This window comes from Passer montanus, unplaced genomic scaffold (genome assembly GCF_014805655.1).
Source record: "Passer montanus isolate IOZ18808 unplaced genomic scaffold, ASM1480565v1 scaffold18, whole genome shotgun sequence".
Classification (NCBI taxonomy): Eukaryota; Metazoa; Chordata; class Aves; order Passeriformes; family Passeridae; genus Passer; species Passer montanus.
Window position 1 is genome coordinate 8,142,112 of NW_024365381.1, and position 23,747 is coordinate 8,165,858.

The 23,747-nt window shown below is 44.1% G+C and overlaps 1 protein-coding gene across 10 annotated transcripts; it reads left to right on the forward strand.

The window, feature by feature from the left end:
- The first annotated feature begins 2,798 nt into the window (after positions 1 to 2,798).
- Positions 2,799 to 21,147, forward strand: EXD2 (exonuclease 3'-5' domain containing 2). Of its 10 annotated transcripts, none has more exons than XM_039704792.1 (10): positions 2,799 to 2,931; positions 4,246 to 4,303; positions 9,602 to 10,006; positions 10,903 to 11,159; positions 12,203 to 12,329; positions 13,084 to 13,409; positions 15,876 to 15,982; positions 16,213 to 16,348; positions 17,083 to 17,439; positions 18,190 to 21,147. In XM_039704792.1, exons 3-10 carry the CDS (start codon positions 9,668 to 9,670, stop codon positions 18,404 to 18,406), a joined length of 1,866 nt encoding a protein of 621 aa, XP_039560726.1. In that variant the 5' UTR covers positions 2,799 to 2,931; positions 4,246 to 4,303; positions 9,602 to 9,667; the 3' UTR covers positions 18,407 to 21,147. The 10 variants fall into 10 exon arrangements, with proteins under 10 accessions (XP_039560726.1, XP_039560728.1, XP_039560727.1 ...); XM_039704797.1 differs by lacking the exons at positions 2,799 to 2,931; positions 4,246 to 4,303 and adding exons at positions 7,827 to 8,413; positions 9,372 to 9,496; XM_039704794.1 differs by lacking the exons at positions 2,799 to 2,931; positions 4,246 to 4,303 and adding an exon at positions 7,067 to 7,613.
- Positions 21,148 to 23,747: the final 2,600 nt, after the last annotated feature.

Consider the following 23,747-nt stretch of genomic DNA (forward strand, 5'->3'; position numbering starts at 1 on the left):
CCCCGCCGCCGCCTCCCCTCCCCCGCTTCCCCCCTTGTTATGGTTATGATGATTTTTCTTTAGCCAGCCATGGCAGAGAGGTGTTAGACACTCCGCCGCTTCCTGATCCCGCTGGCTCCTCCCCGCTTCCCTCAGCAGCTGATCCTCAGCTGCAGCCCGCGCCGCCCGGCCCGGCTCTAGCGTGGCGCCGCCGCCGGTTAACTCGCTGCTGGAGCGGCGCGGGGGACAGGCACCCTCGCCCCTGCGGGGGACGGTAACGTTCGCCACTCCGGGCACCGACGGACGCGTTCGCCACTCCAAGGACCTCCTGGGGCAAGGACACATTCGCCGCTGCGGGAACTTGCAGGGGCCGGACACACTCGTCGCTCCGGGGACCTTTTGGGCGAAGGATACGGTCGCCACTCGGAGGACCTGCCGGGGAGCGGGTACGCCCGTGCCTCGGAGGAGCCGCGGGAGGACGCGTCCCGCCGCCGCTCAGCCGGCCCGGCTGAGTGACCTGTGCCGCCTGCAGCCCCGCGGCCGGCGGGAGGCGGCGGCGGGCGGGCAGGTGCTCCCGCGGAGCGGTGAGTGGCAAGGCAGCGCTCCGGAGCCGCGGCCCGCCCGCCTTGAGGCAACGGGCGACGCACCGGAGGGAAGATGAGGGGGAAAACAGCTCAAGTGCGGGGGCGGTTTGCAGTGGGGCTTGTCTTCTGTAAATGCTGAGTGATTTCTACGGGAATTCAAAGCATTATGGCTTTAGAATTTAGTTTGGGGTTTTTATTTTGTTATTTTTGTTATTATAGTTATTATGGGTTTCATAGCTTCCTCGCTCCTGCTCCTTCCCGAGTAACACTGAAAACAGGAGGGCTGCCCCATCACAAGTGAGTCAGTAGACCCTTCTGCAGCCCTTGGAAGACTGCTTGAAGTACAAATGAATTTTCTTCTTTTACCCTGCAGTATCAACTAAACCCCAAAACGTAGCTGGCTAACCAGGTGGAAGTGACCTGTGTTATCCTTCACTGTTTAACAATTCCCCAACCTTTACCTTACTGGAATATCTCTTTCTCAGGACCCTGTACTTCTCAGGTAACATCTGATACCACATTAGACAACAGGAGTGTTATTCAAAGGGTGATGTCCCTGAGGTGCTGCACAGACCTCCAGTCCCACCTTGCAGCTGACTGCATGCTGTCTGTGCACAAAATGAGCAGCTTGAAACTTTCAGGTCTGTATTTCCCCATGGCACCAGTACCTAGGGAAGATACAGTTTTCAGAAGGTGAGAGGAATTAGCCTGACCATCCTGGCCATCTTTGTGTAGCACTGCATCTGCTGGGAATTAGGAGTCCTGAAACTTTAAAATAAGCAGGGGGGAAAACCCTCCCTGACATAAACTGTGATGTGGCAAGGTGACTGAGTGCTCTTAGACTGCTGCCATATTCCAGTGACAGTTTTCCATAGAAATATAAATTATTTCATTATAAAAAGTCAGTTAAGTGCTTTGGGTTTCTTCTTGATTAAGATTATAGGAAGAGCAGCAAATCCTGCATAGACCAAGCTTTTAATTTGACAACCCTATAGCCTTAATTTTAACATATAACAAAAGTAAATAAAAAACTTTCTCTTCTAATTTGGAATAAAAAAATAATGTAAGAAGTTACATTTACAGTGTTAACATTAACAGTGAAACAACTGAAGTGAAAACAAAGCAGTTAATCTCTTCTAATCTGAACTGTACATAAGGATGTTTTCTAGTTACAGTTGTTGATGGCCAACTACTGCAATGTAACATGTCTAGCCACCCCCCAAATAAAGAGGCAAAGACCCTGTCCATCATGGTTTGTGTTTATTGTCTTAGCTTCAGACACGGGTAAGCTTCAGACATTGCTATAAAATCATGTTTTATATCTTTGTTGTTTGCATGCCATGACATTCTGCACCATTGCAATTATATCAGAAACTGTTGCCCACTCAGCCAGATTTCACTTTTTCCCCTTTCCTAAAGTATTGTTCAGATTGAATATCTTTGATTACCTTTTGTTTCTGTACTGAAATAAATATGCAATATAATAAAATCTCTTCTCCACATTCTGGATCCAGTCTCTAGGAAAGCTGTGCACTGAAATGGTTTTGCATAGAAATAAAATTATTTCCTAAGCCCCCAGTTCCAGGATTTTTAAGAAATATTTAACTAAGTTTGTTTTTGTTTTGTTGGGGTTTTTCTGCTTGTTTTTGTGGTGTTTTTTAAATCACATTTCTAAGCAGTCAGAATTTAAAAGAAAAATAATAGCAGACTGTCAATCTGTTCTGATCAATGACATGACCATATAGGTTAAAAACCAGTACTGGTAAGCATTCTTTTCACTCTCTTGAATCCTTTCTTTCAATTAATTTTGAGTATAGCACCTAAGGAAGTTACCATAGCCAATACAGGTAATATCTTCCTTGGAAAATGACCAGTGTCTATGTTAATAAAGCCAGAGTGCTGTTATCTCTCCAAAGCACATGCACTCTTGTCCTGAGTCATACTGAAGTGGCATCAGTGAAGCATCTTTGTCTCCTTTAATGGGAACATTGTGCAGCTTGCAATGGAATCAATCTACTGGCAGTAGTTAGTCAAACAGATCAAACTTCATCAAGTTGCTGTTCTGGGCACATGTCAGCATGGGGGGTGCTGTACTGAGACTGGTTGTCACAACCAAATTGGATTGAACCTGGCCAGACTCAAAGGGCACAGGAAGCCAGAATCTGCCTGCGCACACTGCTTGAGCTGCCTAATTCTGTAGCATGTTCACAGTCTCCTCCATGTCTCAAAAGCAGCATGAAATCAAGCACAACAAATGTTTTGCCTGGAATTTCAACAAGTAGGCAACAGAGTGGAGGAGTCAAGTGGAAAGGAAATGGGAGATAATGAACACGGTGGTGACTTGCTGTAGATGTCCTTGGGAATGAAGGTAAGTAAATAATGTTTGATGCAGTACAGAAGAGGGAACTAGGAGAATCCTTAAAATAGAGAAGTGATGTAGTTAGAGTAATGATCTATGTAAACAATCTTGGGTTGCAGTTTCAGAGTTCTTAATTCCAAGGTTGTGCAGAGCTCAGTCTCGCAGCAGTACTAAATTGATCTGGATGAGATGTGGCCATGGTGTCACATTACTCTCATATTAGCTTCTGTCCATGCTACAGATTTCTTGTTCTGCCTCTGGAAGGACTGACAATAACTGATTGGGGTTTACTGTCTATAACAAAGTTATCCCTTCAACATTTTTCTGAACAAATTTGAATTGGGAGAATCAGTTAAATTGCATTAATTGTTTCCATTTGATGGCTGTGGTCATTAATTTGATCATTAATAGGAGGGCTACAGTCAGCTTTGCTCTGTTGTCAGACTGTGGCGTTTCCATTGGTCAATGGCTGTTGTGTTAGGAGCTGTGTTGGTTAATACTGAAGGAAGAGGTATTAGGGCAGTCTGTATATCAGCAAGAGAACAAGGGTCTTAGCTGCAAGGATGTTTTGGAGGGCTGTTTTGGAGCTGCCACATGGAAGTATATACCCTGGGTGCTAGGATCTACAAAGACATTTCAGTCAGACCTGATAGCTGACAAACAAGTTTGAGTAGCAGATAAACTGGTGATGCTATCCAAGGATACTCACAAAGAAGATAATAAGAGGGCTTTCAGGGAAGAGTTCTAGCTCTGCTGAGCTCTAATTTCCTGCTAGTCATTCACAGAAGAGAGAAGACTGTGTTTTGAGTTTGGACAGGGGGAAGTATCTCATCTGAAATACAAATAAATTAATATCTCTCTACAGATGATTTATGGATCTGCTCCTTTCCCAAGTGCTAATTCAGAGATAATGTAGGAGGGTAACAGAAGACCAAGAATACAGTTCTCTGAGAGTCTGTCAAACACTAGGAAGTCTTAAATAGGTAAAAAGTATTTAAGTGAAGCATGATTGATTGTGTCAGGCAAGAAAGGATGACATTTAAATACTCTTTTTGGGATACTGTTGAACTTTTGGTTAATCCAGAGTGGAAACTGAGAAGTTTGGACACTGATAGCTGGATGTCTGTGGAGTGAGTCAGAGAGACTGAATGCATAATTAGGAAAGTGGAGTTAAATCAAGGCTTTTTATTCATTTATTTATACCAATATTTTTTTATTTTTGAGGGGCAATAGAAAGAAAGAGTAAACCAAGAAGACTACACAATATTTTAGCCATATAATTTTTAAAAAAATAATTTTGCTTGTGTAATTTATTCCCTCTAGTGAAAATTTAGTGGCTGCTGGGCTTTTCTCCTTTTGCTTACTTCAATGGACCAGAAAGGTAGGAAAACCAAGGATTTTTTCCACAAATGTCTCCCCATAGGCTTACTGTTCTGCTATGTAGGTTTAACATACAGGTAAGCCAATCTAATGATTTGTGGCCACTGAAAGGTGGCTTTATTTTTTTGTGGCTCTGTGTTCTGTCCCTTTCTTTGTGCTGATGCTGCTACTTACTGGACCTGCTTGTCTGCCATGTGTTTATTTGGCTCATGGAAATGTCCCAAGGAATGCCAAAATCAGCACAAGCTAGTCTGGAGTGCCCAGCTGGGAGATGACTTTGGAGATGGGGGATGTCATATTCTTAGCAGCCATAAACGGTGAGGCTGACTCAGAATGCCTTCTGGACTGAACTACTGGGGTAAGCTAAGCAGCTCTTCAAGAAACGGAATTGTGAAATTCATCTCTCTATATAAGCAATGAAAAGAGTTGGCAATTAAGGAAGAAATACATTGATGATGATTGATGTTAATACAACTCATCCTCATGGGATTATCTGGCATTTTACACTTCTGAGTTTTTTTCAGATTCTTTGCAAAACCTGCAAACTCTGTCAGATCCCTTCAGTGAGCTACCATGACTCATCTTTTGGCTTAAGATGTAGTTTCACTGAGATCTGGCTGTATGATGAGTTAGTACCAGGAGTTAAACCAGAAGAAAACCCAGTTTTTGCTGTGCTAGCTTTCTGCTCACTTAATTCCTTGAATCAAGCAGGCACCAGTATTTGCAGAATTGAGGCTGAAGAAGAATGCAGACAGGGAGAAGAAGGAAGCAGAATTGCCTTTTCAACAAAAGCTAAACCTTCCATCCACCTGGTTGGAGTGTGAGACTCCATCTTTAGGATGGGGCCTCACAGTTGATTGAAACTGCTCTCATTCTGACTTCTTGAGGAAAGAAACCCTCCTGCCTTCCTGGTATGAACCCTGTTAAAACAAACCCTGCTCAAAATGGCTTGTTTGCATATGCAGTCATGGTGTTACCAGCATCGACAGAAGGAAGATAAATCACATTAGGAATTGAAATGTGAGTTTGGCTTTTTTCTATAGCTTGGGATGGAGCCCCAAAGAGAGTGTTATTAATGAGCTAGTGGGGACTACATGCAGCTCTCTGCTCATTGTCTGCTACCAGCAATTTAAGTCTTCACTGGAGCCTCTCTCCTTTGATATTCCACAATCATTGATTTTCCTTTGAACACTGACTCATTTACCATAGTCTTCTCCCTCCTAAAGGATGAGCTAATGTCATTATAAAAATAATTATTTTTTCTGTGATCAGCAGAACAAGTGAAGCCTGGTTTCCTATGGATTTCTCCTGATGTGGTACTGCTGTGTGGGTTCTCATATGTATACTAAGCAGCATCAGCACATGCTTACCATTTTATCAGTGACAGCTTTATCAGGACCTGTTTCATCCATTTGGCTTTGCATTTCACTTGTTACCTTTGTACAAATTTAGGTGGAATTTAGCAATGGTTTAAACATGCTTTTTTTGGCAAAGAAAGCAGGGGAAGTAATGGGACCTAGAGGCAGAAACAATAACATCGAGTCATTTCATAAGCCTTCTTTTCTTAGGAAATCAGGCTAAAAATTAGTCTTTTGACAGAGACCTCTGCAGAGATCTCATGTCAGGCTACAGACACAGAAAAGTTTACCATGTAAAGGCTTCCAGTTACCTGCTGTAACAGATTTCTTATAAGTAAGACTAAGCCAGCAGTTGCTGCTTATTCACTTGGTTATCTTACCTTCAGCAATGTCCCTATCAGGTTTTGGGAACTTGAGGTTTGTTTGGTTTTGGTTTGGCTTTTTTGTTTTGTTTTGTTTTGTTTTTTGAGGCTTTTTGTTTGTTTGTTGGGTTTTGTTTTGTTTTGTTTTTTTTTTTGCCAGAGTGCATTAATGAGTGAGTTGCTTTCATTTATTTTTAATTTAATCCTTATACCTGAATAAATGGCTATGTAGGTATAAGACAAGCTGTTAGAGACTTGTGGCTTACAAGACTCTGTAATTTCAGTGATGCCATGAAAAATAAAGGTTTTAAATGCAAGCAGGGATACAATCCTCTTACTTGGAGAAAAGCTAGCATCTTCTCTGTGACATTTTCACTGTGTGATAAATATTGGGGTATTTTATTGCATTTTTCTTTATTGTATCTTCACACTTCTATTGATTTAGAAACTAAAATAAACCATTTATTTGCAGGTTTGTTCAGTATTTTGTGCTTATCTTGAGCTCTGACAGAGTTCTCTTAAGGATGTTGCCTAACAGAGTTCTCTTAAGTTCTCTTGCCTACCCCACAGTAGGGCAGCTGGATCCTGGAGCCCAGCTGCATCATCCTCTTGGTTCTTTTTCCAATCACTTGGGCCTTGAAATATCTGTTGTGTCCCCAGGTGTTACCTTTTGTCCTTGAACTAGTTTACATGATCAGTTCCATGATTTTCTGACCCTGTAATTACAGGTATGTGGGTGCTGGAGCAAGGGAGCAGGGAGTGAGCAGCCAGTCACAGCTACAACAGGAAACGTGGGACTATCCATCCAAGTGGCAACACAGGTTTATTCTAGATTCCAATGACCATAGAAAACAAAGCACTCTTACTTGAGGGATATGTGTTGGAGCCCAGCTGCATCATCTTCTTGGTTCTTTTTCCAACCACTTGGGCCTTGAAATGTCTGTTGTGTCCCCAGGTGTTACCTTTTGTCCTTGAACTAGTGTACATGATCAGTTCCATGATTTTCTGACCCTGTAATTACAGGTATGTGGGTGCTGGAGCAAGGGAGCAGGGAGCAGCCAGTCACAGCTACAACAGGAAACGTGGGACTATCCATCCAAGTGGCAACACAGGTTTATTCTAGATTCCAATGACCATAGAAAACAAAGCACTCTTACTTGAGGGATATGTGTGAAGGGAAGAGAGAGAAACGGGCAGAACATGTCCATCTGACTGTGGGAACTCAGAAACCCTCCAGGTTTCTCTCCTGAGCATGCCCATGATGCACCTTTCCTCTGAGCACAAGTCATGTGAGAAACTTCAGAGCAGTGCTAGCTCCTGCTTGGTGACCTGCATTCAGCTGGGCAGCTGTGTTGGTGCATCGGAGCACAGGGGATGGATGGAGAAGCTGGGGCCAGGCTGTGACTGAAAGGGAGATGCAGACCTTCCCTCTAGAGGAGAACGAAGCAGAGACAAAGTGTGAGTTACTGCAGTGACATTGCAATGCTTCGTGACTCAGTGAATTAATACAAAAATGGATAAAAATCTCGCTGTACAGCAAGACTGAGAGGCTTTGCAGAAACACATATGATACAGAAGCTGTAATGATAAGGTATAAAGCATTTGTACATTCAAAATACAGATGCAATCTCGGAGATACTGGGAATTGCAAAGGAATTTGAAGAAATTGGGCGCTCAGATCCTCTCATCTGCAATGGAATTTGGGCTGGAAACTTGTTTGCTTTTTAACAGTGATGGCCTCAAACCTTGATGATGCTCTGGATACAGCAGCCGCCTGCATACTCAGTGTCCAGGTTTTGTGGTGTCACTCTTCTAACGTTCGTATTTCCCCCACACAGGGGGGAAACAATCTCTTGTTATGATTAAGTGACATGTTCCTCTGTTAATTTCTTAAAACTCTCCACTTGATGAGTTCCCTCTTTGTTTTCTTCCAGTTTGCCACTCTGTAGGTGGCTGCGATTTGCCATTTATTTTCCCGGCTACCTTTGTTCTGTGCTTCCCATTCTGCCTGGTCCCTCCTGCCCCAGGGGTTCCCCGGTGCTCCTCGTGTGGGTGACTTCACACCCGCTGCGGCTCGCTCCTCAAGCCCTCCCTAGTGGCAGACAACAAACCGCACTTTTCACTCCAAAAATCTCCTTTAAAAAGAGCTAGCTCTTCAGTACTCTTGACAGCATTTTGCCCGGCCGAAGGCACCTTGGCGCTTGCCCAGCGACACAGCCGCCCCGCCACTAGCTGCCGTACAACATGGCGGCGCCCACCGCCCACTCGCACCGCCGGCACAGAGGAAGCGTCCGCCACTCTAAGGCTCCCGGTGTGTGTGGCGACTGCCCCGCGGGGCGTTCCTGCAGCCGGACGCAGCCGTTCCGCGGGACGCAGGCAGCGGGCGGATCGGTGGGCGAGAGGCCGCGGCTGCAGGCGGGCCGGTGCGCGGGCCGGTGCGCCCGCGGCCTCCCGCACGCTCGCTCCCGGCGTTCGGGCCTCTTCCCGGGGTAGATAATCGCGACCGAGCCGAGAGCGGGCAGCGCGTTCCCCCTGCTGCCCAGCGGAGCCGCGGCCGCCCCCGCCTGCCCCCATCCCGGCGGGGCTGGCAGCGGCCCGGAGGAGCGCTCGGCTGGGATCCCGGGCCCGCCCCCGGGCCCTGGCGCGCCGCTGCCGCCGGGGCTGAGCCGGGCCGGCGCCTTACCGGGGCTTCTGCTGCCCCGGCGGGGGATCCACACAAGGATCGCAGGCAGCCCCGGCTCCCAGAGCGGTAGTGGCTGTTGCACGCAGGGAGAGGCCGTCGCTCGGGCGGGCTCGTTGCAGCCGGCGTTCGCGCTCAGTTTACGGGGGGGCAGTGAAGGACCTGTTGCTTCGGGGGTGCTCAGGCAGGTGCCCCGGCTGTGCTCGGGGTGTTGGGAGCGGCTGTGCAGCATCCATGCTGGAGCAGCACCGACACTTCTCCTTGGTGGGAAGTGTGCGCAAGGGCAGCCCTTTAGAAACAACGCGGTGGGTTGGGATGGAGGAGCAGGATTGCTTTCACTTTATTGAAGGGGTACTCAGCTTCTGTATGATGGAGGGACAGCTATGTTAAAAATAAGATGCTGCTGTTCTAGGGCTTTCCAATGCCTGAAGGGCCATTTGACCCTAGTATGGATGTGAATGTACTGGACAAATAAATGCCTGTTGTTTACTAATGCGTGAACAGACATGCTTATTCTGCAGCAATTTCATTTTGGCCTTGTTTAGGTTGATCTAGTTACAAACTGAGCTAAAAGGTGTTGATAATAACTGTGACTAGTTTATTTTTGGAATAGCAGAGTTTGTGGAAGCACCGAGTTGCACCAGTTTAACTGAATGGATTCCCTTTAAGGTTTTTAGTGGCGTGATCAACAGCAGCATTCAGTCTCCTCTTCCTGCCCAATCCATCGCTGCAGCTGTCTGTCCCCAGGCCCCCAGTCTACCAAAGTGGGAACCTTTTTTCTGCCAGGATTACCAGTTATGGCTAGAACCTTGTTATGATAGCATTGCATGTGTTTAATATCTCTAAACACATTTTATTAAGTTGTCTTTAATTTCTTCCTCTCTTATTTTTCTCGGCAGGCCATGATGAAATCCCACAATGCCGTTTTGAGAGGATGAGGTGAAGGGGGAGAAAGGGCAATAAAAATGGCCAAGCAAACAGCCGTGACGATTACTTTGGCGACCCTGCTGGGTGTTGCATTGGGGGGCCTGGTGTTGTGGAAAGCGACCCAGCATCGGAAAGGAAAAACACGCTGTCGTAGTCAGCAAGAGGAAGCAGCAGTAAAGTCAGGAGATGAGAAACTCGTTAAGGCAGAGGATAAGAAGGTGCTTTCCTTCTTCAGATCTCCCACTTTCTTCTGGATAGAGAGGACCCTTGGTGCAGACATAGTGATAGTTTCAGAGCAGGAGGAGTGGGATCATGTTGAACCATTGCTGAAGACGGAGCTGGAGAAGTGGCCGGTTCTTGGAATTGATTGTGAGTGGGTGAGTGATCAAGAAGCGCCTCTCCTTCCTTTACATTGCAAATTGCTTGGGGAAATCATTGAGGGTGGAGCAATTTGTTGCTTAAACAGATACCATTGTTGACTATTGAAACTGTGATTGTCTGTGAAGCAGATGCTAATTTTGATTCTTCTTACGTTTAAATATGCTAACTTTTTCATTCACTAGATGTATTTGTTTACTGAGTTGCTGTGATAAATCGACTACTATATATAGTAACAGTTGTATGGCTAAATGTAGCACTATGTGTTTTGTGTAACATCTCTTTAAAGGTGATTTACTAGAAGTAGCTTGGGCTTACACTATTTTAAATCCAGCTACATATTTAAGAAACAATATCTTAAGAATGTTAACTCCAAAAAGGAGGGTAATGCTGATACATAGATAAAATTCACTGGGACGATGAGAAAACAAAGTTCCTCTTCTGCTTGTACATTTGCATGTGTGCTATCTCAAACAGGCTTAAAGTAATTTATAAAGCCTGGCTTTGCCAGTGTTTTGACTGGAAATTTATTCACCCCACAGTATAAGCCACAGCTAAACAATATATTTGCCACACACATTTATATAGTGAGTGGCTTTATGCTGATGTGGATTCAAAAATGTTTCTGATTTCTTCCACCAGCTCAGCTATGAAGGGGAAGGGTGAAAGGGGGAAAGATTGTCATGTGGGAATGGGGCAAGAAGTCGCTTGGGCACAGTAATACTGTGAAAAAGACCATGTAATTTGCCGTGAATTTTTAGAGATATATAACAATACTTGACTGTGTAAACTGATAAGTGTTTCCTGCTTTCAGTGGCCTTTTTTGCAATTTGCTTCAGTTCCGGTATTACTAATAATACATTAACCTGGATTCTCATTTTTTATTTCATTACAGGTATCTGTGGAGGGAAAAGCAAATCCTGTATCCCTGTTACAGATGGCTTCTTCCAGTGGCCTGTGCATTCTTGTTCGGTTGCCCAGGCTTGTTGCCAGTGGCCAGACTCTTCCAAAGACCCTGGTGGACATCATGGCAGATAGTGCTGTGTTGAAAGTTGGTGTAGGATGCTGGGAAGATGCTTGCAAATTGCTTCATGATTATGGTCTTCCAGTGAAAGGGAGCATGGATCTCCGGTATTTAGCCATGAGACAGAGGTAGGTCCTTTTGAGGCACCATTTGAGTTGGAAATATATCTTTGGTGATTTGCATAAGCTGAATGATATCACGCTGGTATGTCTGGAATTCTTAGGGTGGCTTTAGAAAATGGGCATTGATAGTGCAGCCCAGGAGCATGTCATGCTTCTATTCTGTAATCTTAATGGAAATGAAATCTTAATGAGGATTTAGTTTGCTAATTGTGTCCGTTAGTCTTCTCTCACAGACTGATACCTTTGTGGACTTCTCTGTGTACCATGCTTCAGCTTTTAAGAAGTCCAGGCACAGTGATGTAATGCAGTAAGAATGAACACTGTGTCAGCAGATGTTTGAATACACTGCCAAGAAGTGTGAGTTAAGTGTGCACAGGACATGTAAGTGGAACTGTTGAATTTCAAGATTTCTTGAAAAATTACTAAATAAACCAGTTCCAGTTTTCTCTTTTAATAACAATTCTTCTATGGAAATGTTACACTTGTGATGCCATTTCCTTATCTTTCACTCTTCCTGAAACAAGATGTTTTACTTGCAAATATTCTTCATGTACAATTATATGCGTGCCTGGGTGTGGTGTTAGGGATCTGGGCTGTGCGTTTGCTGACCTATTGCTGACCTATTGCGTGCCTTCTTAGCACTGAGGATGGACTTGTTGTTTCTAGTGGACAGGATTCTTCTGAGTCATTCCTGGTTCTTGGGCTTCTCAGGAATCCCTCGGACAAGTAGTCCATCAGTGTATGATGGACCTCTTTAGTTCAGAAGGGAGTAGTTCAGAGCCAAACACTTCAGTCTTAAATGTTACTAACTCCCAGCCTCACCTGCTTTGCATATTGCAGGCACGAGATAATTACTAAATCTAGAAGGGACATTTTAATAGAGGGGAGGAGAGGGCCTGTAAGGCTGACAGGCAAACAGCTGTGTGCTGTTTGAGTCATGCATCATGTGCATTGTGTTCTCGCAGGTTCAGGCTGTATGAAGCCATCTGAATTTGCATGAGTGTATAGTTTCATTTTTGATATATTTGTTTCACTTTGTTGAATTGAAGGAAGGATCTACTTCACAACTGCCTTAGCCTTAAGTCTTTAGCTGAAAAAGTCCTGAACTTCCCACTTGAGAAATCTCCTCATGTGCGTTGCAGCAACTGGGAAGCAGAAGAACTGACACAAGATCAGGTGCGTTCTCCACTTCAACTTACTGCTTTGGGAGGAAAAGTAACCTTCCTAGTTGCAAAAGAGGCTTTACAATAGGGAGATGTGAGCCTTTTCAAATTATACCTCAAAATCTTATGTGTGATAGGGCCTAAAGTTAATTTCAGACTCACTGCCTGCATTTCCTTCCTTTTCCATGAAGATAGTTTTCTGCTATTCTCCTTGGATTCTTTACCCTTGTTTTGGTTTAGTCCTGAAAGATCTATGAGGCAAGATCCCTTGAAGAAGTGTTTCCAAAACCTCACTTTTTTATTATTTTCTTCAGTCTGTAGTAGTCAGTGCAATATTAGAGAGACACTGGAAATTTTGTTCACCTTCTTTAGAGTGCTGAGTTTTCCCTGCCTGCCCAGTTTCTTTAGTCATGCTGCACATGCCTGCAGAAGCCATGACCAGCAGAGGGAGTGACAGGACAAAAAACCCCATGCTGAATACTCTTAGCCAGTGGCCAAAAGGGAACATTTTGTGAGGGAGGGATTGGTGGGATATGAGGATGTCTGACCTAAATATATTTTCAGTTCCTTGCAGTTCCTGGGGGCATTACACCAAGTTAGTGGGATGTGGTGTTGTTATCAAAGTGCCATTCAACTAGCAAAACTTCATGTGAACTTCAAAAGGAAATGAATCCAGCTTCTGGTTTTACTGTACTGTGTGCTAAAGACTGATAATGTTGGGAGTATTTGCTGTTTGTCAGTATCTTAATTTCTGTGCTTTTCTGCAGGTTCTCTATGCTGCTAGGGATGCCCAGGTCTCAGTGGCTCTGTTCTTCCATTTGCTGGGATTTACCAGCCTCCCTGCTACATCTGAAGGTGAAAACTCTGTCACTGCTTGGGAGAAAGCACGGGGTAAATGCCAGGGTTTGGTGGATATCCCATTTAGAGGAAGAAAGAGTGGCAGCACAGGAGAGGAGAAGAGTGGAGAGGGACGTTCCCCTCAGAAAACAAAGAATCGGAAATCTTGGGTGAATGGCCAGCCCTCTGGCAATCAGCAAATGAGAGATCCACGGAGGCAGAAGCGAAAGCCTCTGGGTGTGGGATATTCTGCAAGGTGAGTATGTGAGCACATCTTACTCTTTGCATTGCATGTGGAAAGCCCTGAGTGTTGCCTCGTGCTCTAGTCATTAAACAAAGTAGCTCATATGAGCTCGGAAAGGGAACACAGGACCTAGCAGTTGTGGGGGTCAGATCCTGTTTCTGTTTTCCTCATTTTCCTCTAGGCGGTATTGAAAGCGGGTCAGCACTTAGATCTCTACTTAGATCATGAGCAAGTTGAGTTGTTGTCTTTAAATTTTACCCTTCCTTCCCCTGTGGAAGCATTAGCCAGAGTCCTAGCAGGAGGCAGTTGGCTTTCCAGATGTAATTCTTGGATGTCCAGGGTGTCCTGAGCAGGGCTAGGAGTTGGACTCTGTGATCCTGGGGGGTTCCTTCCAACTTGGCATGTTCTGTGATTCTGTGATTCTGCTGCTCAAACAGCTGTGCCCTGTCTGCTCCAAGGAAAAGGGGCAACTGCACAGAGCTTGTCCTTTCATCAGGATCTGCCTCATGGACTGTTGTTTTTCCTTTGCTGTCCCATGTCACCATGGCCCTAGAGATGGCAGGGCTGAAAGCTGAGGTTATCAGGAGTAAGACATGTTATGTGAGGTGCCAGAGGGCACAGGAAGGAACAGCCTGTGGTAGCAGCAAAGCAGTTGGCCAGGGGGTGAGAGGAAAGAATAGTGCTTCTTTAGCCTTGCAGAGAGAGCTATTGCTGGATTCAGGATTACCATCCTTGCAGGTGATTTTTTGGAGTGAATCCTAAATTCTTATGAGCTTTTGCTAGCAAGAGTTCAGTTGTTTTTAAATTGAAAACAAGTTTGAAAAGTTGCTTTAAGCTCAGTGTAGTGGAAGGTGTGGGGTATCTGTATGTTTGCTTTTGTTAAGATACAATCTAATAAAATTTGTCATTGGACATAACTAAAATTACATGTGAATATTATTGGGAAAGAAATAATTTTTTATATTTGTTTTCTTCTTTTTCAGTTTATTGGATTGGCAACAGAGAAATTTTAGTGTAGTCAATAGTATTGATTTCATTAGCAGTGATTAACAGTATAGTGTTTTACAGAGCAAGTCCCTCATATTTCTTTTTAATTTTTTTTGGAGGCTGTGTAATACAAAACAGGAGGACTGCATCTCATGGGAGGATTAAAATTTAAACAAAATTACATTCCAAGATAAATTAAGATCTCCTCATATTTGTTTTTTTGTTTTGTTTGGTTTTTTTGTTTGGTTGGTTTTTTTCCATATTTGTTTTTTTGTTTTGTTTGGGTTTTTTTGTTTGGTTGTTTTTTTTGTTTTGTTTTTTGTTTTGTTTTGTTTTTAACTGTGCTTGACTTCATGAGAGATCTGTAGACTCACTGCTTTTTACAGTATTTACTGCAGTGTGGCTCTGGTCTGTGATAACACTGGATGTGGTTTCAAAAGTCCTTTTTCACTTTTTCTTTCTGTTTAAGTCTGTTTAGTTTTAATGTTTATTCATTTAGAGTTGGGAAGTACTGAAATTATCATGGTGGCTGAGTTGAACTGTGGATGCTCAGTGGAAGGAGATATCCTATGAATCAAACTTTTTAGCTGGTAGAGCTCTGCTGGTAGAGCTCTCACTTTCTTCCCTGCAGTGAGATTGTACAAATCAGTACAATCTCACTGCAGAGAGGAAAGGAAACTTTTCTGCAGTGTATTGTGCCATGTCTGGCCAGTTCCTCCCACGTCGTCTCTGAGCCCAGCCTGCTCCACGCTTCAGTTTTGTTTGAAGGAGGTTGGCAGAGTAAGGAAATGTTTTCTGCAAAACAGAGCCCTTCCACACACTGCCACAAACTGCCAGAGACTGCTCACACAGGACTTCTTGTCACTGCCAAATGTTGGGACCTGTGTTTGAGGGTGTCAGCTCAGCTTTGTTGCTCTCCTGAACTCATCTGTTCGAGTTCCCAGTGCTGAACTCATGTGTTCAAATTCCCAGTGGAGGAGTGGTTTTGGACCATTTCTCTTGGGTGAATAAAGTAATTGCTATTCACATTAAATTTTAGAAAAGTTTTCATAAAAATCATTAAAATCCAGGCTTAGGCAGCTGATTCTTGAAACTACCTTGCTGTAAGTTGATGCTCTCTTTGAGCTTACTCTTAGCTCATCATCCTTTGTGACTTCAATTCTCTTTTGTTTTCTACTTCAATTTTTTTTAAAATGCTGTCTTCAGTGATGGCATCTCTTGAAAACTGGGATTCAAGAGTTACAATTCTGTTGACGGCAGGAGAGCAAAGATACCTTAGAGTCAGTTGGTGAGCCCTGGATAAATTTTCAGATATACTGTTACCCTAAGCAGCAGACTGTGGAGTCTCAGCAGCCTCAAGTTTGTGTTTGGGGGTACTCCTGTGATTCGGAGGAAGTTGCCTGAACTGCAGTGAGGCACTCAGGGCTATAGAAAGCTCTGGGGTTTTTTGCATGCTATTATATCTGCTGTAATACTGGCCTTGTTTCATAGAAAATCTCCACTGTATGACAACTGCTTCCTGCATGCACCAGATGGACAGCCCCTGTGCACTTGTGATCGCAAGAAGGCTCAGTGGTATTTGGACAAGGGGATTGGAGGTAGGCATACCAGTTTTCCTGTTGGAATTTTAAATGCGCCTCTCTCTCCTCTCTCTCTCTCTTCTCTCCTCTCTCTCTTCTTCCTAATGGAGCATGATTTTTTTGGTATCCTTTCTTATTGGAAGTACTGTTGGGAATTCACTAGGATGACTCTTACATTGTAGCATTGTTATTTTAGCTCTCCAATACAATTTGTCTGGAATATTTTCTCTTTGCCTTTATCCTTTTAGAGCTAGTTAGCACAGACCCTTTTGTTGTGAAGCTGCGTTTTGAGCCTTCAGGACGTCCCGAGTCCCAAGTTGATTATTATCTGACAGTCAAAGAAAACCTCTGTGTTGTATGTGGCAAGCGAGAATCCTATATCCGGTGAGTTGTTTAGCGGGTAGGGGAAACATGCATCTTCTAAAACAGGGCTGAGGTCTGCATCAAATTTAGCATCCAGAAGCTTGGTTGGTGACCTGAAACATTGTGCTTGTTCATGTCCTGGATGGGATACTGTTTGAGTGCTCTGCAGTTGTTTGGCTGTGTGAGACACTGATGAGACCAGCCTTTTCTCTTACACAGGCAGGAGGTATTGATCCTAGGAGAGACCAAAGCATATGGAACATGTATGTGCTGCAGTTTGAGTGACAGGGGCAGCAGTGTGCTGACACACACTGGGTGGGTGGCATGCCCTTCCAAAAAGGGCTGTACTATTCCTTCCACTACTTAATCCTTTATTTTTGAAAGATTTAGGTGAACCTAAAGCTCATGAGGTCATAAAGAACAAGATTTTTCTCTTTTTCTTTTTTTCTGCTACTGATTAGTTGAGAAGTATACTTCTCATAGCACATTACTTAATTATTTTTTTCTTTACAGTATGAATCTTTAATTGATAGTGGTGAATTTTTTGAAAGGAAAATAGAGAAATGCAGAAAATCTGACGAGAGAGCTACAAATGAAAAGAATAAAAATAATCACTTTCTGTACTACGCATCCTGGTAATCTTTGCTTACCTGGACTTTTAGTTTTAGCTGACCCTTTCTGGGGCAGGAAGAGGAGGAACTGGGGAGCAGCAGCTCCAGACAAATGCAATGAGCTGTCTGTTTTGTCTTCTCTAGGAAGAATGTTGTTCCTCATGAATACAGAAGACACTTCCCCATCCAGATGAAGGACCACAACTCACATGACGTGCTCCTACTCTGCACGTCCTGCCATGCCATCTCCAATTACTATGACAACCACCTGAAGCAGCAGCTGGCCCAGGAGTTTGGGGCTCCGATCGGCTCCGAGGAAGGTGTGCGTCTCCTGGAGGACCCTCTGCGCAGGCAAGTGCGCTCGGGGGCGCGCGCCCTGCTGAACGCAGACAGCCTGCCCGAGCCCCGCAGGGCAGAGCTGCTGCAAGGCATCAAGGACTTCTATAACACTGACACTGTCACTCCAGAGATGCTCCAGGCAGCAGCTGGTCTGGAAACCAGGTATAGCAAGCCCATCTAGGTTGGATGTAAGGTTTTTGGTTGTTTATATTGCATTTCTTACTGGTTTTGTTTTTGTTTATACCCATCTCCACTCAATTCACCACTGCTCTCTGAACTGCAGCTTTTGTTTCTTTTCCTCTTTCTCTTCCTCCTCACCAGTCTTCTGTTCTTGCTGTCCATCTTCCCCTCCAACATTTTTATACTTCTTCTGAAGGACAGGTCAGGAAAAGAGTGAAGGATAGTCAGATTGGAAGTCTTCTCTTCTTCACTTTCTCAAAGTCTCCCCAAATATCTTTTCTTAATAAGTGTCTAGTCTCTGCTTGAAATGAGTATCTTCTCCTTGTTATGCTCGCTGTTGTTTGTAAAGTGCAGATGTTGTAACACAGAACCTATCCAGGCAGGGAATTCAGTGACAGGCTCAGCACTCTGAAGGGTCATATAATTCTTGCCTTGAGAAATTTGCAGTCTCTTGAGGAGCTTGTAATGGACCTTAAGAGCTTTGTTCAGTGTTGCTCTAAAGAAGAACACTTTCTCTGTTCAGAGAAACCAGCTTTACAGTGTAAGTGTGTTCCAGAAAACAGTCTGGCATTGAAGCAAAGCTTAAAACTCTCCCTCTTGATTAGCTTACGCTTTGTCTGTAATTAAACTCTGCAGCTGAAAGTATCTTCAGTGTCTTGCTGTTCACTGGAGACAGATCTGGAGTCTGACAGCGGGCTTGTGTGAAAATAAATTGTGCTTGTGTCCTGGCAGGATCTGCAATGAGAGCTACGTGCCACATGGACTGAAGGTGGTGCAGTGTTGTGCAAAAGGAGGCCTGCGCTCTCTCATGCAGCTGGAAAGACGCTGGAGGCAGCATTTCTTGGACAGCATGAAGCCCAAACACCTCCCAGAGCAATGGTCAGTGGACCATAACCATGTGAAGTTGATCCAGAAGTATGGGGAGGATCTTCAGATCAAGCTGTCATGAAACTAACTTCCTGGACTCTGGATAGTGTCTGATGGACATGTGTAACTGAAGATGGAAAGACTGTTTTTATTTCTATGTCTCCACTAACACCTGGGGCCTGGCTTTGCAAAAAGGCAGCAGTAGATCTGCCAGATTTGCCAGTTAAAGTTTAATTTGGCAATTTATAGAATTAAATCCATTGACTCGAACCTTCAGGTAGTTTGGAAGTTTAATCCTAGTCTGTCACTTACTAGTTCAGGGCAAGAGTGATTGATATTAAGGGAACTTGTCTTCTCAAAGTGACTATGAAGAATCTTTTTCTTGCTCCCAGGATGTCTGATGCCTCCAGACCATCTCTCATAATAAAGTGAGTTCAGAGAAAGGCAACAAAAGCACAATAGATAAAAGTTTCTAGATTTTTCTGGCATACATTTGTGCCCTTGGCTTTACCTTGAGGCCGGCAGTAGCAGGGATGTCATTCTTCCCCTGTACTCAGGACTGGTGAGGCTGCACCTTGAATGCTGTGTCCAGTTCTGGCCCCTCAGTTTGGGAAGGACCTTGTGACACTTGAGCGTGTCCAGAGGAGGGAACAAGGCTGGTGAGGGGCTGGGAACACAAGCCCTGTGAAGAATGACTGAGGGAGCTGGGGGTGGTTAGCCTGGAAAAGAGGAGACTCAGAGGTGACCTTACAACTTCTCTGCAACTTCCTGAAAGGTGATTGTAGTCTGATGGGGGTTGGTCTCTTTCTTCAGGCAGCAACTGACAGAGCAAGAGGTCACAGTCCTAAGCTGTGCCAAGGGAAATGTAGGTTGGGTATTAGGAAAATGTTTTTTACAGAAAGGGTGATAAAATATTGGAATACTTTGCCTGGGGTGGTGGTAGAGTCACCATCCCTGGATATGTTTAAAAAAATTGAGGTGTTAGGGCTGGGTTGGATGTGATGAGCTTGAAGGTCTCTTCAACCTAGTGATTCGGTGAGGGTCTTCTTGATAAAAATCTTTCTTTGTTTTCAGTGCAATGGTATTCATAAGAGTTCTTTGTAGAGAAGACCCCTTGCCACAGAGAGAAATTCCTTGTATGGAAGAAGAAAAGAAGCTTTATTTTTTTTCAGATTCTGAGCTGTCCCAGCATTGCAGATAGGCCTCAGAAAGATTCCTGGTGGCAGGTGCCTGATGAGAAGTGACACTGGCAGTATGGAAATACCCATGCCAAGTCTTTGGTTAAACAGCTTCCAGTAACACAGCGTTTATAAGAAATGTTTTTCCTAATTCTGCTTGTTTGTCGCGAGTGCACTCACGCATGCAGGGCTGTTACAGAGATGGAGTGGCATAACTCCTGTGACTGGAGTGTTGGAATGGCAGGATGGAGGCCCTTTGGGAAGAACAGGCCCTGGAGGCAAGGAGGAGATGTCACCTTCTGTGTCAGTGATTGGTTGGAGTGCATGGAGCTCCATCTGCAGTGCATGGAGCTCAGCCTAGGGATGGAGGAGGAGTCCATCAAGAACTTACAGGTCAGGATTAAAGGGAGGGCAGGGACAGGTGACAGAGGGGATCTGCTACAGGTAACCCAGCCAGGAAGACTGAGTGGATGAAGCCCTCTGTAGATTTGAGCAACCTTGTGTTCACAAGGCTTAGTCTTCTTGGGGGACTTCAGCCAGCTCATATCTGTTGGAGAGGCAACACAGCAGGCCATAAGCAATTCAGAAGGTTCCTGGAATGCGTTGATTACTTTTCCAGAAAGCCACCTGCATCAGGGGATGCATCAAAAGAGGCATGACCAGCAGGTCAAGGGAGGTGATTCATCCCCTCTATTCTGCTCTTGTGAGGCCACCTGGAGTACTGTGTCCAGCTCTGTGGCCCCCAGCATAATAGAGCAAGTCCATAGGAGGACTACAAAGATTATCACATGGCTGGAGCACCTCTCCTATGACTTTTTACAAGAGCATGTAGTGATAGAGGTTAATGGCTTTAAAGTGGAAGAGGCTAGGTTTAAATTAGGTATTGGGAAGAAATTCTTTACTGTGAGGGTGTGAGGCACTGTAACAGCTGGCCAGAGAAGCTATGGATGCCTCATCCCTGCAAGTGTTCAGAGCCAGGTTGGATGGAGCTATGAACAACCTGGTCTAGTGGAAGGTGTCCCATTCCAGGACAGGGATGTTGGAACTGGATGTTCTTTAGAGGCCCTTCCAACCCAAACTATTCGGTGACTCTTTGAATAGCACTTGGTGAGTACCTTTTCATAACAGACTGAAATAAGGACAGGAGTCTTAAAAGGGATGAGAAGAAACAATTTAAATTAAAGACCAGAAGCTTTTAAGAGATCTGACCACACATGGCAAAAAATGGAAAATCTGGCATTCTGTACCTGGATTTGACGTGTGGTGGTGAGCAGGTTATACTCTCTTCATGCCTGTTTCTCTGTCTCTAAAATGGGACTAATAATGCTTAACTATCTCACAAGGATGTTGTGAGGCTTAATTAATTCATGTTTTTGTAAAATGCTTTGAAAATATAAGCTAGTGTGTGCTAATTATTGTTGTTTTTTAAGATGTGCTGCTGTCTAACTTACTTAAATATTCACGTTTTTTGTCCTGTGCTAGACCTTAGTTAAAGATAACTTTTTAAAAATACACACTCCTTTCTGTACAATCCCTTTTGATGATTTTGATTGCATGATATGAGTGTGTTTCTACTGAATGATGAAGCTATGCTCAACTTTTATACGCCTCTGTAAAGAAGTTTCAGTAAAACCCTTATCTTCACTGCTGTGTATAATGCAGTTGACCCACATTTTTTTATAACATTTCGGCAGAATCCCGGACCTGCTGTGATTGTGGCTGAAACTGGCCCTTATCAGGTAATTTAAGAAATTTCACAGGCCAGGGGTAAAAACCCTGTTTGTAGCAGAGACTGTTTGAGATAAGTAGGAGCCATGGAGAGAAATGGTACATTAATGCCATCGCAGAGGAGCTGCAATAACAGCATGAGGAATCAAAGATTCATGATAAATACTATTTATCACAGAGCTGCAAATGAGATAATTTTCATTATAAGGGCAATCTTTTCCCCTGTACCACTGGCAAGTCTTAAAGAAAAAAATCATCTAGCCAAATGTGGTATGTCTCTGTGCTCATTCACACAGCTGATTATAATCCCAGCATGACCTTCCTGCCTACAGCAGCAGTTTGGATATAACTTTTTCTCTCCAAAGCATTTAGAGCATGTGTTCAGATAGTGCTATATCCTGCCTCCATCTGATCAGGGTGTTGAGAGCTCTCTGCATGACTCAGAAACTCCTTTTCTGTCATCAGGAGTACAAGGTGTCCATTTCACCTCTTTGTTCTGCTTTGTTTTTTCTGCCTTTGTTCTGATATAGGAACTCCTGATCAAACTCTTTAATGGAACTGATTGGCTGACCACAGGGTCAGGTCTTTTCTGTTTGTGAGACAAGAAAGTAATGTGGAGATAAGAACTGGACTGCACATCCTCTATTTTTGTGGAGCCGGTAGTGTCATTGAAGAGGATTTTTTCCGAATCACTTGTTCAGAAATAGAAACTAGCAAGGAGAACTTCCTTCACAAATATTTTCTAAACTAAGATTCTTTGTTGTTTGTAAGATACCCTTAACCTGCATAATTTTAATTCAGTCTGAAAGAAGAGGGGAAGCAATATATTTATTATGCAGAAATAGATTGGCTTTATTTTATTATGATTTTAAATTTTCTACTAGTCTATAGATAAAACTTCTTTGTATGTCTCTGTTGCTAATTGTTACATTCCATAAAAATTTACTCTTTTACCAGACTTACCACTTTTGAAGTTCTCTTGTTCCTTTCTTGCATGCTTGCTTTTTCTCTTCTTTCCTTGTGTCTTACCCAGTCCTTACAGGTCCATTGTTCCTTACAGTAACACCTGGACCTCACCCTCTGAGTTTCCCTTTCTGGTGCCTTCCCTGATTTGTGTGTCAGAGATCAGCTGTGGAAGAGCCCATGCTGGCACCAATCCTGTACTTCTAAGCAATGGGATAGTGAGCTTGCTCAGGTATGTTTGAACAGTGGATTCAGGTGCTGTCCTTGCCTGGTCATTTTTGGTCACGGCTACAGGCCTACATTTGTTCAAATGAAACCTTAGATTTTTCTCAGCCTGAGCATTCATCTAGGTTGCCCAAGTATTTTATCTTAACTGGGACAGTCCTGCACTTAACCACAAACATCCATTTTATCTGTGCAGGGGGAGAATTGGCAATGCTCTCTGTATGGGCTGGCTTTCACAACATGGGGTTTTTCTTTCTGTTGCTTGTCACTTCACATTTTTAAGTTTGTCCAAAGTATGCTTCCAGAGATGGGGGAGAGAAAGTTTCCCTTTTGCCTGGTGCTTGGTGCCACCTGCCTCAAACTGGTTCTTGCAGGTCAGTGGGGAGCACACCAGATCTGCTGAGATCACCAAACCTGTCTTGGCTTATGAATTCCCTGCAGAACTTGCTTCCATCCTTTTTGTTTCATATGTTCTGGCCATGTGAAACAGATGTTCTTCTGTAAGAATACGACTGGCTACAAATTTCCAGAGGCATGCCTCAGGAGTGGGAGAAGCAATGGCTTTGAAGCCCTTCCTCCGTGGGCTACAAACTGATTTCTGTCTTTCTAAACTCTACAGTTTGTGTTTTTTCTTATTTTTTTCAGTCACTTAGACATTATTGCAAGGTGCAGGATTTACCAGCTGGGCAGCATTGTCTGTTGGAGGTGCAGTAGGTGCTGCATTTTTGAGCATGGTCATACATGACATGTTAATTATGCTGCTGACAGTCTTGGCATTTGGAGTGCCTTGGTTTTCCTCCTTTGACAGTCGCTAAAGGTCCCAGCTGTCACATCTGTGACTGACAGGACAGAAGACAACATATCCCTGTGGGCTTGAATTCTCTGTTTGGAATTCAGTAATGGCAGGCATGGGAAGCTCTCTTCCTGTTGCATTTCTATGGCTCTGGCTCCTTAGGGAGTGTTTAAACTCTGCACTGTCTGTAACATGGTTTTGGTGGGAGTTTTTCCATGAAGGCAATATGGTTGCCTCGAGAAGCACCTCACTGCCTTGGCCCCGTGCCTGAATGTCTTGGAGGAACTAGATCTTTTCATGTGCAAAGGGAGCCTCTGTAACAAGGAGTCACCTGCCTGTCTGCAGTGTTCTGTATGGATTTAGAGGCACCTCTAGTGTGAACCAGAAAGTCAATTCTCATCACCTCTCCTTGATCTCCTTCTTTTGGGCCCCCACAGTTGTCCAGACCTGTAAGACAGGCTGCCATCCCCTTTGATGTTTTTTTGGGTGTAGGGGCCATTACAAAGAACTTTCTTCTACTTAGTGCCATACTGTTG

Coding starts and splice junctions, on each gene's coding strand:
- EXD2 (XM_039704792.1), top strand. CDS start 9,668: ATGGCCAAGCAAACAGCCGTGACGATTACTTTGGCGACCCTGCTGGGT. Junction 11,160..12,202: donor TATTTAGCCATGAGACAGAG/GTAGGTCCTTTT, acceptor GTTGAATTGAAG/GAAGGATCTACTTCACAACT. Junction 12,330..13,083: donor AAGAACTGACACAAGATCAG/GTGCGTTCTCCA, acceptor GCTTTTCTGCAG/GTTCTCTATGCTGCTAGGGA.